This window comes from Hypanus sabinus (genome assembly GCF_030144855.1).
Source record: "Hypanus sabinus isolate sHypSab1 chromosome X2 unlocalized genomic scaffold, sHypSab1.hap1 SUPER_X2_unloc_1, whole genome shotgun sequence".
In the NCBI taxonomy this organism is placed as follows: Eukaryota; Metazoa; Chordata; class Chondrichthyes; order Myliobatiformes; family Dasyatidae; genus Hypanus; species Hypanus sabinus.
In genome coordinates, this window is record NW_026778979.1 from 1,261,213 (window position 1) to 1,274,082 (window position 12,870).

Below are 12,870 nucleotides of genomic sequence, written 5' to 3' on the forward strand. Positions count from 1 at the left end.
TTTAAAATCAATAAAAAGATTTAGAAAGGTCTACTCTGAGGAAAGGGTGGAATAGGCGAAACGGGACGAGTGGCCTGGCCTGCTCCTGTTTCTTATTTTCTAAAGTCCGAGTTTACCTTTGCGCCTGGTTCTCCCTTGACCTTCAGCCTGTCCTTTTGCACAGGGGAGCGCTCGACAACAGGCCCCGATCCGCGGCGGGGAAAGACCGGGCTCCCTCTGTGTGGCTGAAACATCTCACGGAATCTCCGCCCGAATCTTCACCTCCGCCATCGAAAGGGTTCAAAACACCGGCCGCTGTTGCAGCCTTTACCCGGGGAGCTGCTCCCAATCTCGGGTCTCTCACCGGGTCCACTCGTTCCCGATTCCAAACTTCGGTCCGCCCAGCGTCCCGCCCACTGACACTCCTCAGCCAATGGAAGCAAGGTTCTACCAGCGGTGTTCGCTGATTGGCTACAATTGTGTCCGAGGGCGGACTGCTGCCGGTAGCTGGAGATGTCAGTCACAGTTTGTTCTCAGAATCAAAGCAAGTTCCCCGGGGCTCAAAGTTCAAAATAAATTTTATTTTTATTTTTTAATATTTTAAAATTTTATTGAACACAAACAAAAACAGGAACACTAAACATATGCTAACAAAACAGCAACGAATATATAACTATTAACTTTAAATATACAAATAAACAAGGAAATCCGCTCTAAATACTGTTGGACAGAAGGGACTGTATCTAAGAGGAGTCACAAAACAAGAACGTTTACAGAGATAACACAAAACATTGACAGATTTGTACAGTCTTTACAGCTTTCTAGTTACGGGAAGTGTTCAGAGCATAAACGGATAGTTTGAAGTCTGAGGTAAAAATCTAAATGAAGGATTCTTATTGCTGTGATTGCATTTATGGATATAAAATTTGCTGTAAATTAACAAATGATTTATGATAGAGAAATGATCCCTGTGAGATTTGGTATTACTAGTAAACCCAATAAGACATTTTCAAAACAAAAAGTAAAATCCACATTAATATATTGATCTATAAATTGACAAACATCAACCTAAAATGTTTCAACATATTCACAATCTCAAAACAGATGAAATAAATCCTCTGGTTATAAACCACAAAAATAACAGTTAGTTTCAATATCAGAATTAACCCTTGTCAAATAAACATTGGTTGGATAATATCTATGTATAATTTAAAATAAGCCCCAAGTACTCCTCCACCTCAGATTCCCCAAGTGACTATTCCAAAAACTAACAGAGTACATATAAGTCGCCACATACAACTCCTACAAACATACAGAGCAAAGCCAGAGAACGGTAACTATATTTGGATCACTGAAAGATCAGCCACAGTGCAAAAGACAACAAACCGCCAATGCAAATAAACAAGGAGAACATGAAATAACCGCAGCGGCTGCCGATAGATGTCCGGTGCTCTCAGCTCTCCCTGTTCAATCTGACAGGACAAGAAACAGTGAGGAACAAAGGTAACCGAGTGTATCAGAAAACAATAAATCGAGAAGGTGTGGCCATTCGGCCCCTTGCGCTACCACTGTCCTTCAACTCAGAACATGCTTGACTTTTGACCTCAGCACCACTTTCCTGCAACTCTCCATCACCGCTGAGCCCCAGGATATGTCTATTCAATTTAGAAACCTTGTGAAGATAATTGCAATGATTCACTGCACTCTGGGTGAGGAAATTTCTCCTCACCTCAGTCCTGCTGAGTTGTCCTCGGATTCTGAGTTTGCGAGTGCTGGTTCCACACCTTCTGGGAAACATCATTCCAGCACTTCCACTGTAAATATCCTGTGAGATTATATTTCTCTAATTCTGAGACAGGAATTCAATCTGTCTCAGTTAAACCACCTCTTATTTCGCTCAGTTTGAGACAGTCCCAATACGATCATTTGTTGTGGGAGCAACTCTATGGACAGCAAGTGAGTGCAGTTATCCTGTGTTGTACCACAGCCTGATGGCTGAGGGGTAGTAACTGTTCCTGACCCTGGTGGGGCGAGTCCTGAGGCTCTTGTACCTTCTACCTGATCACAGCAGTGAGAAAAGAGCCTGCCTGTGTGGTGAGCCTGATCACAGCAGCCAGTATCACCGTCCCCTCTGGCCTGCCCTTTCCGGGACCAAAGGGATTGTGGAGAGTAAATGTGGTACTCTGTCGAGTATCACTGTGATCCGTCCCATCTGGCCTGCACTATCCGACCAAAGGAATTGTGGAGAGTAAATGTGGTACTATGTCGAGTATCACTGTGATCCGTCCCCTCTGGCCTGACCTATCCGGGACCGAAGGAATTGTGGATAGTAAATGTGGTACACTGTCGAGTATCACTGTGATCCGTCCCCTCTGGCCTGCACTATCCGACCAAAGGAATTGTGGAGAGTAAATGTGGCACTCTTGTCGAGTATCACCGTCATCCAGGATCACTTCCTGCCTCTTATTATTCTTGTCTGTGATTGCAGTGCGACAATCTCTGGCCCAATGTCCCCTCTTTCGACAAACTCCTTTTCTGTCCTTAGCCAATTGTCCTCTTCATCTGCACCGTCCGCACGATCCTGCCACCCGTTCTGGGTTCTTCGTCGGGACCCGAACTCCATCTCCTCACTACCGGTTATCTGTGCTCACTCTAGCTTTTCCCCAGTCCCTTTAAAGAGTCAATTGAGCTCCCTATTCATCAGAATATATGTCACTCTGGGGCCAGGTCTGACACAGCGAATTGAGATTAGTTTACTTAATGGAGTGGGCAGGCTTGGGTCTGAGACAGTTTAGGAAAGTCTGCACTGCCAGCTGGACACACTGATCTGTCCAGGGGTTTGCCGGCATTGGAATCTCACGTATCCTTAAAACAAGCGAGAAAGTGCCCAAGGGATTCTCCTTTTTTCTGTAGTTATCGGGTAAATTCACCAAAATCCGCATGCAGTCGGGCTGTCATTCAAATGGGTTCCCTTACCTCAGCGACCCACCGTGCCAGGGCATGTACTACATCAGCCCCTCTGGTGGCTCCCGGTCACCTTCGGGCGTCTGCCTGGGAAAGGGGAACCCACTCCCTGTCCCTGACCGAAAAGTTCCATAGATAACCCTGAGGAGGGCAGGCAAGTTTCCGGTCAGGTCTGGAAAGGGGAACCCACTACCTGTCCCTGTCCGAGAGGTTCCAAATAAACCTTGAGGAGTGGCACAAGTTCCCGGGCAGGGTCTGGAAAGGGGAACCCACTCCCTGTCCCTGTCCGAGAGGTTCCATATATAACCCTGAGGAGCGGCACAAGTCCCCGGGCAGGGTCTGGAGAGGGGAACCCACTCCCTGTCCCTGCCCGAGAGTTTCCATATATAACCCTGAGGAGTGGCACAAGTCCCCGGGCAGGGTCTGGAAAGGTGAACCCACTCCCTGTCCCTGCCCGAGAGGTTCCGTATATAACCCTGAGGAGTGGCACAAATCCCCGGGCAGGGTCTGGAGAGGGGAACCCACTCCCTGTCCCTGCCCGAGAGGTTCCGTATATAACCCTGAGGAGCGGCACAAGTCCCCGGGCTGGGTCTGGAAAGGGGAACGACTCCCTGTCCCTGTCCGAAAGGTTCCATAGATAACCCTGAGGAGTGCAGGCAAGTCCCCGGTCAGGTCTGGAAAGGGGAACCCACTCCCTGTCCCTGTCCGAGAGGTTCCAAATAAACCTTGAGTAGTGGCACAAGTCCCCGGGCAGGGTCTGGAAAGGGGAACCCACTCCCTGTCCCTGTCCGAGAGGTTCCATATATAACCCTGAGGAGTGGCACAAGTCCCCGGGCAGGGTCTGGAGAGGGGAACCCACTCCCTGTCCCTGTCCGAGAGTTTCCATATATATCCCTGAGGAGTGGCACAAGTCCCCGGGCAGGGTCTGGAAAGGAGAACCCACTCCCTGTCCCTGCCCGAGAGTTTCCATATATAACCCTGAGGAGTGGCACAAGACCCCAGGCAGGGTCTGGAAAGGGGAACCCACTCCCTGTCCCTGTCCGAAAGGTTCCATATATAACCTTGAGGAGTGCAGGCAAGTCCCCGGTCAGGGTCTGGAAAGGGGAACCCACTCCCAGTTCCTGCCCGAGAGGTTCCAGATATAACCCTGAGGAGTGCAGGCAAGTCCGCGGGCAGGGTCTGGAAAGGGGAACGCACTCCCTGTTCCTGCCCGAGAGGTTCCATATATAACCCTGAGGAGTGGCAGAAGTCCCCGGGCAGGGTCTGGAAAGGGGAACCCACTCCCTTTTTCAATGAATTCAGGTAAAGCCCCTGGTCCAGACGGTTATACTGCTGAATTTTTTAAATCCTTTTCTTCTATACTCGCTCATTGGCTTTGTAATATTTTTAAAGATGCGTTAGCTGTAGGTAAATAACCACAATCTTTTTGTGATGCCTCCATTACTCCAATTGTTAAAAAAGATAAAAACCCCATTGAATGTGCATCCTGTCGGCCAATATCCTTGCTGAATACGGATTCTAAGATTTTTACCAAAATTTTGGCCACTACATGACAAAATGTATTACCTCAAATTCTCTCTGAAAATCAGTCCGGATTTATTAAAACCTGCTATTCATCTTTTAACATTAGAAAATAAATGAATATAATTTATACTTCTTCATCTAAAATACCAGAATGTCATTGCCTGAGATGCTGAAAAAGCGTTTGATAGAGTTGAATGGTTATTTTTATTTAATACGTTGCAGAATTTTAATTTTAGCTTGAAGTTTATATCATGGATTAAAGTAATGTATTATAAATCTTTGGCTTCACTTCTTACCAATAATCGAAGATCTCCATTTTTTCGGTTGTCCTGTGGCACGAGGCAAGGCTGCCCTTTAAGTCCTCTATTATTAGACATTGCTTTGGAAACTTTAGCCGTTGCCATTTGTGAATCACCTAATATTTTTGGTATTACCTGTGGGTAAGGGAGTTATAATTTATCATTATATGCTGATGATTTGTTTCTATACGTATCTGACCCCGAGAGATCTATTCCTGCTATTTCATCCTTGCTTGCTCAGATTAGTAGCTTTTCTGGCTACAAACTGAATTTTAATAAGAGTGAATTATTTCCATTAAATATGCAAATTCCAATTTATAAACACTTACCATTTAAAGTTGTCACAGATCATTTTACTTATTTGGGTATTAAAATTAGCAAGAAACATAAGGGTTTATTTAAAGTTAATTTTTTAACTTTAATTGACCAAATCAAGCAACTTGTTACCAGGTGGTCCCCATTATCTCTGTCATTGGTTGGTCGAATTAATAATATCAAGGTGATAGTATTACCCAAATTTTTATATTTAATCCAAGCATTACTAATTTTTATTTCTAAATCATTTTTTGATATTATTGATTGCAAAATGTCTTCATACATGTGGCAGAATAATAATCCTAGATTAAGTAAGAAATATTTACAGAAGCCTAAGTAGGAAGGTTTTTTGGCTTTGACAAACCTAAGATTTTACTACTGGGCAGTTAACATCCGATAGTTAATATTTTGGACACGAGAATTGGTGTAATGGGTAAATTTGCCCACAATGGGTAAATTTGGAGTGTAAATCTGTACAAGACTTCTCATTGTTTTCTATTTTAGGACCTTTGCCTCCTTTTGCTTTATCTAAACTGAATAAACAAATAACTAATCCTATAGTTAAACATACATTAAGAATATGGTTTGAATTTCGTAAATTATTCGGCTTGAATAAGTTTATCTTATCAAGCCCTCTTATATCTAACTTTTTTTCCAGCCCTCTTTTATGGACTTTGTGTTATTGAGTTTATGGCCTTTGTGTTATGGAAAACAAAAGGTATAACATGTTTTTCTGATTTACTTTTAGATAACAGTTTTCTGTCCTTTGAACAGCTATCCAGCCTAAAACCCTTTTTTTTTTTAGATACTTGCAAGTTAGAAATTTCTTGAATGTTAGTCTTTTCTGAAATTATGTCCAATGGACATTACAGAAAAAATTCTGGCTCTGAATCCTTGCCAGAAGGGTTTAGTAGCCATCATTTATAATACAATCATAAAAATACAGCCAGGAGTATCAGAAATAATTAAGAAGGAATGGGTAAAATAACTTTACTGTCTTATACCCACAGGGCAGTGGGAGAACATTTTACAATTAATCAATTCTTCTTCTATTTATGCTAAACATGCCTAATACAATTTAAGGTTGTTCATAGGGCTCACATGTCCAAGGATAAACACGCTCAATTTTATTCTTATGTTAATCCAGCCAGTGACAGATGTCATTCTGAAGTCACTTCATTGACCCACATGTTCTGGTCTTGCCCCTATTTGCAAAATTACTGGAAAGATATTTTTGGTATTATTTCATCAGTTCTGAATATCAAATTGAATCCTATGACTGCAATTTTTGGCTTAACAATGGTGGATAATGGTCGTTTATCCCCCCTCAGCCCTGCAGATGATTGCATTTGTTACATTAATGACTAAAAGATCTATCTTATTGAACTGGACAGAAATTAATCCTCCAACTATACTTCAGTGGTTTTCTCAAACTATTTCTTGTTCAAGTTTAATAAAAAATACAAGTGTTGTCTTTGACCCTTCAGTTAAATATGAAGAAACTTGGAGACCGTTTATTCAACATTTCCTTCAAAACTAAACTGACTTTTCCTAAACCTTACTTTTATTGTCCTTAATTATTTGGATGGAGGTGCGGAGTTATTGACGCTACTGTGTATAATTGATATAATGCAATGGCCCATATCGGTTAGGATTTTTTTCCATTTTTTTGGGAGGGGGAGGGTTTCTTATTTTCTCCATTTTTTGTAACCACTATGAGTTTGGGAGATTAATATTAATATGGTATTTATACCTTAACCTATTAATTATGTACACTCAAGCTCTTTGTATTCATGTTTCATTTATGTTTGTTTAAAATCAATAAAAAGATTTAGAAAGGACTACTCTGAGGAAAGGGTGGAATAGGCGGAACGGGCCGAGTGGCCTAGCCTGCTCCTGTTTTATTTGTTTCTAAAGTCCGAGTTTACCTTTGCGCCTGGTTCTCCCTTGACCTTCAGCCTGTCCTTTTGCACAGGGGAGCGCTCACACTCCGGAGCTCCATCGGCAGCCGCTGCGGGCCAGCTCCCGGATCCCAGCAGCAGGAGACAGGACCGGGAGGAAACTCCGGACAACAGGCCCCGATCCACGGCGGGGAAAGACCGGGCACCCCCTGTGTGGCTGAAACATCTCACGGAATCTCCGCCCGAATCTTCACCTCCGCCATCGGAAGGATTCAAAACTCCGGCCGCTGTTGCAGCCTTTACCCCGGGAGCTCCTCCCAATCTCGGGTCTCTCACCAGGTCCACTCGTTCCCGGTTCCAAACTTCGGTCCGCCCAGTGTCCCGCCCACTGACACTCCTCAGCCAATGGAAGCAAGATTCTACCAGCGGTGTTCGCTGATTGGCTGTGAGTGTGTCCGAGGGCGGACTGCTGCCGGGAGCTGGAGATGTCAGTCACCGTTTGTTCCCAGTCTCATAGCAAGTTCCCCGAGGCTCAAAGTTCCAAGTAAATTTTATTTTTATTTTTTAATATTTTAAATTTTTATTGAACACAAACAAAAACAGAAACACTAAACATATGCTAACAAAGCCAGGAAATCACACAAAAGCAGCAACGAATATATAACCATTAACTTTAAATATGCAAATAAACAAGGAAATCCGCTCTAAATACTGCTGGACAGAAGGAACTGTATCTGAGAGGAGTCACAAAGCAGGAACATTTACAGAGATAACACAAAATGTTGACAGATTTGTCCAGTCTTTACAGCTTTCCAGTTACGGGAAATTTTCAGAAGTCTGAGGTAAAAATCTAAATGAAGGTTTCTTATTGCTGTGATTGCATTTATGGATATAAAATTTGCTGTAAATTAACAAAAGATTTATGATAGAGAAGTGATCCCTGTGAGATTTGGTATTACTAGTAAACCCAATAAGACATTTTCAAAACAAAAAGTAAAATCCACATTAATATATTGATCTATAAATTGACAAACATCAACCTAAAATGTTTCAACATATTCACAATCCCAAAACAGATGAAATAAATCCTCTGGATATAAACCACAAAAAGAGCAGTTAGTTTCAATATCAGAATTAACCCTTGTCAAATAATCACTATTTGGATAATATCTATGTATATTTTAAATAAGCCCCAAATCCTCCACCTCAGATTCCCCAAGCGTCTATTCCAAAAACTAACAGAGTACATATAAGTCGCCACATGCAGCTCCTGCAAACAAGCAGAGCAAAGCTACAGAACGGTAACTATATTTGGATCACTGAAAGATCAGCCAAAGTGCAGAAGACAACAAACTTCGCCAATGCAAATAAACAAGGAGAACATGAAATAACCGCAGCGGCTGCCGATAGATGTCCGGTGCTCTCAGCGCTCCCTGTTCAATCTGACAGGACAAGAAACAGTGAGGCACAAAGGTAACCGAGTGTTTCAGAAAACAATAAATCGGGAAGGCGTGGCCATTCGGCCCCTTGCGCTACCACTGCCCTTCAACTCAGAACATGCTTGACGTTTGACCTCAGCACCACTTTCCTGCAACTTTCCATCACCGCTGAGCCCCAGGATATGTCTATTCAATTTAGAAACCTTGTGAAGATAATTGCAATGATTAACTGCACTCTGGGTGAGGAAATTTCTCCTCACCTCAGTCCTGCTGAGTTGTCCTCGGATTCTGAGTTTGTGAGTGCTAGTTCCACACCTTCTGGGAAACATCATTCCAGCATTTCCACTTTAAATATCCTGTGAGATTATATTTCTCTAATTCTGAGACAGGAATTCAATCTGTCTCAGTTAAACCACCTCTTATTTCACTCAGTTTCAGACAGTCCCAGTACGATCATTTGTTGTGGGAGCAACTCTATGGACAGCAGGTGAGTGCAGTTATCCTGTGTTGTACCACAGCCTGATGGTTGAGGGGTAGTAACTGTTCCTGACCCTGGTGGGGCGAGTCCTGAGGCTCTTGTACCTTCTACCTGATCACAGCAGTGAGAAAAGAGCCTGCCCGTGTGGTGAGCCTGATCACAGCCGCCTGTATCACCGTCCCCTCTGTCCTGCCTGAAACTGGCCCAAAGGGATTGTGGAGAGTAAATGTGTTACTCTGTCGAGTATCACTGTGATCCGTCCCCTCTGGCCTGTCCTATCCGGGTCCAAAGGGATTCTGCACAATAAATATTTTACTCTGTCGAGTATCACTGTGATCCGTCCCCTCTGGCCTGCCCTATCTGGGACAAAAGGGATTGTGGATAGTAAATGTGGTACTCTGTCGAGTATCACTGTGATCCGTCCCCTCTGACCTGCACTTTCCGGGACCAAAGGGATTGTGGACAGTAAATGTGGTACGCTGTCGAGTATTACTCTGATCCGTCCCCTCTGGCCTGCACTATCCGGGACCAAAGGAATTGTGGTGAGTAAATGTGGCACTCTTGTCGAGTGTCACTGTCATCCAGGATCACTTCCTGCCCCTTATTATTCTTGTCTGTGATTGCAGTGCGACAATCTCTGGCCTAATGTCCCCTCTTTCTATAAACTCCGTTTCTGTCCTTAGCCAAGTGTCCTCTTCATCTGCACCGTCCGCACGATCCTGCCACCCGTTCTGGGTTCTTCCTCGGGACCCGAACTCCATCTCCTCACTACCGGTTCTCTGTGCACAATCTCGCTTTTCCCCAGTCCCTTTAAAGAGTCAATTGCGCTCCATATTCATCAGAATTTATGTCACCCGGGGCCAGGTCTGACACAACCAATTGAGATTAGTTAACTTAAAGGAGTGGGCAGGCTTGGGTCTGAGACAGTTTAGGAAAGTCTGCACGGCCAGCTGGACACACTGATCTGTCCAGGGGTTTGCCGGCATTGGACTCCAATGTATCCTTAAAACGAGCTAGAAAGTGCCCAAGGGATTCTCCTTTTTCCTGTAGTTATCAGGTAAATTCACCAAAATCCGCGTGCAGTCGGGCAGTCATTCAAATGGGTTCCCTTACCTCAGCGACCCACCGTGCCAGGGCTTGTATTACATCAGCCCCTCTGGTGGATCCCGGTAACCTTCGGGCATCTGCCTGGGAAAGGGGAACGCACTCCCTGTCCCTGTCCGAGAGGTTCCATATATAACCCTGAGGAGTGGCACAAGTCCCCGAGCAGGGTCTGGAAAGGAGAACCCACTCCCTGTCCCCGTCCGAGAGGTTCCATATATAACACTGAGGAGTGGTACAAGTCCCCGGGCAGGGTCTGGAAAGTGGAACCCACTCCCTGTCCCTGTCCAAAAGGTTCCATATATAACCCTGAGGAGTGCAGGCCAGTTCCCGGTCAGGGTCTGGAAAGGGGAACCCACTCCGAGTCCCTGTCCGAAAGGTTCCATATATAACCCTGAGGTGTGCAGGCAAGTCCCCGGTCAGGGTCTGGAAAGGAGAACCCACTCCCTGTCCCCGTCCGAGAGGTTCCATATATAACGCTGTTGAGTGGCACAAGTCCCCGGGCAGGGTCTGGAAAGGGGAACCCACTCCCTGTCCCTGCCCAAGAGGTTCCATATATAACCCTGAGGATTGGCACAAGTCCCCGGGCAGGGTCTGGAAAGGGGAAGCAACTCCCTGTCCCTGCCCGAGAGGATCCAGATATAACCCTGAGGAGTTGCACAAGTCCCCGGGCAGGGTCTGGAAAGTGGAACCCACTCCCTGTCCCTGTCCGAGAGGTTCCAGATATAACCCTGAGGAGTGGCACAAGTCCCCGGGCAGGGTCTGGAAAGGGGAACCCACTCCGTGTCCCTGCTCGAGAGTTTCCATATATAACCCTGAGGAGCGGCACAAGTCCCCGGACAGGGTCTGGAAAAGGGAACCCACTCCCTGTCCCTGTCCGAGAGGTTCCAAATAAACCTTGAGTAGTGGCACAAGTCCTCGGGCAGGATCTGGAAAGGGGAACCCACTCCCTGTCCCTGCCCGAGAGGTTCCATATATAACCCTGAGGAGTGGCGCAAGTCCCCGGGCAGGGTCTGGAGAGGGGAACCCACTCCCTGGCCCTGTCCGAGAGTTTCCATATATATCCCTGAGGAGTGGCACAAGTCCCCGGGAAGGGTCTGGAAAGGGGAACCCACTCCCTGTCCCTGTCCGAGAGGTTCCGAATAAACCTTGAGTAGTGGCACAAGTCCCCGGGCAGGGTCTGGAAAGGGGAACCCACTCCCTGTCCCTGTCCGAGAGGTTCCATATATAACCCTGAGGAGTGGCACAAGTCCCCGGGCAGGGTCTGGAGAGGGGAACCCACTCCCTGTCCCTGTCCGAGAGTTTCCATATATATCCCTGAGGAGTGGCACAAGTCCCCGGGCAGGGACTGGAAAGGAGAACCCACTCCCTGTCCCTGCCTGAGAGTTTCCATATATAACCCTGAGGAGTGGCACAAGACCCCAGGCAGGGTCTGGAAAGGGGAACCCACTCCCTGTCCCTGTCCGAAAGGTTCCATAAATAACCTTGAGGAGTGCAGGCAAGTCCCCGGTCAGGGTCTGGAAAGGGGAACCCACTCCCAGTTCCTGCCCGAGAGGTTCCAGATATAACCCTGAGGAATGCAGGCAAGTCCGCGTGCAGGGTCTGGAAAGGGGAACGCACTCCCTGTTCCTGTCCGAAAGGTTCCATATATAACCCTGAGGAGTGCAGGCCAGTTCCCGGTCAGGGTCTGGAAAGGGGAACCCACTCCGTGTCCCTGTCCGAAAGGTTCCATATATAACCCTGAGGTGTGCAGGCAAGTCCCCGGTCAGGGTCTGGAAAGGGGAACCCACTCCGTGTCCCTGTCCGAAAGGTTCCATATATAACCCTGAGGAGTGCAGGCAAGTCCCTGGTTAGGGTCTGGAAAGGGGAACCCACTCCCAGTTCCTGCCCGAGATATTCCAGATATAACCTGTGGAGTGCAGGGAAGTCCCCGGGCAGGCTCCAGAAAGGGGAACCTACTCCCTGTTCCTGCCCAAGAGGTTCCATATATAACCCTGAGGAGTGGCACAAGTCCACGGGCAGGGTCTGGAAAGGGGAACTGACTCCCTGTCCCTGCCCAAGAGGTTCCATATATAACCCTGAGGAGTGGCACATGTCCACAGGCAGGGTCTGGAAAGGGGAACCCACTCCCTTTTTCAATGAATTCAGGTAAAGCCCCTGGTCCGGATGGTTATACTGCTGAATCTTTTTCATCCTTTTCTTCTATACTCGTTCCTTGTCTTTGTAATATTTTTAAAGATGCGTTAGCTGTAGGTAAATAACCGCAAACTTTTTATGATTCCTCCATTACTCCAATTTTTAAAAAAGATAAAAACCCCACTGAATGTGCATCCTGTCGGCCAATATCCTTGCTGAATACGGATTCTAAGATTTTTCCCAAATCCCACTACATGACAAAATGTATTACCTCAAATTATCTCTGAAGATCAGTCCGGATTTATTAAAACCTGCTATTCATCTTTTAACATTAGAAAATAAATGAATATAATTTATACTTCTTCATCTAAAATACCAGAATGTCATTACCTGAGATGCTGAAAAAGCGTTTGATAGAGTTGAACGGTTATTTTTATTTAATACGTTGCAGAATTTTAATTTTAGCTTGAAGTTTATATCATGGATTAAATTAATGTATTATAAATCTTTGGTTTCACTTTTTACCAATAATCGAAGATCTCCATTTTTTCGGTTGTCCTGTGGTACGAGGCAAGGCTGCCCTTTAAGTCCTCTATTATTTGACATTGCTTTGGAAACTTTAGCCGTTGCCATTTGTGAATCACCTAATATTTTTGGTATTACCTGTGGGTAAGGGAGTTATAATTTATCATTATATGCTGATGATTTGTTTCTATACGTATCTGACCCCGAGA

At 45.6% G+C, this 12,870-nt stretch overlaps 1 protein-coding gene across 1 annotated transcript; it reads right to left on the reverse strand.

Moving 5' to 3' along the window:
- Positions 1 to 613: 613 nt before the first annotated feature.
- On the reverse strand, positions 614 to 12,681 carry LOC132385679 (uncharacterized). The gene is made up of 4 exons (XM_059957882.1): positions 12,662 to 12,681; positions 7,010 to 7,451; positions 4,764 to 4,901; positions 614 to 1,451 (listed from the first exon to the last, which is right to left on the reverse strand). The coding sequence occupies exons 1-4, from the start codon at positions 12,679 to 12,681 to the stop codon at positions 1,317 to 1,319; spliced, it is 735 nt and encodes a 244-aa protein (XP_059813865.1). The 3' UTR covers positions 614 to 1,316.
- Between the last annotated feature and the right edge of the window lie 189 nt (positions 12,682 to 12,870).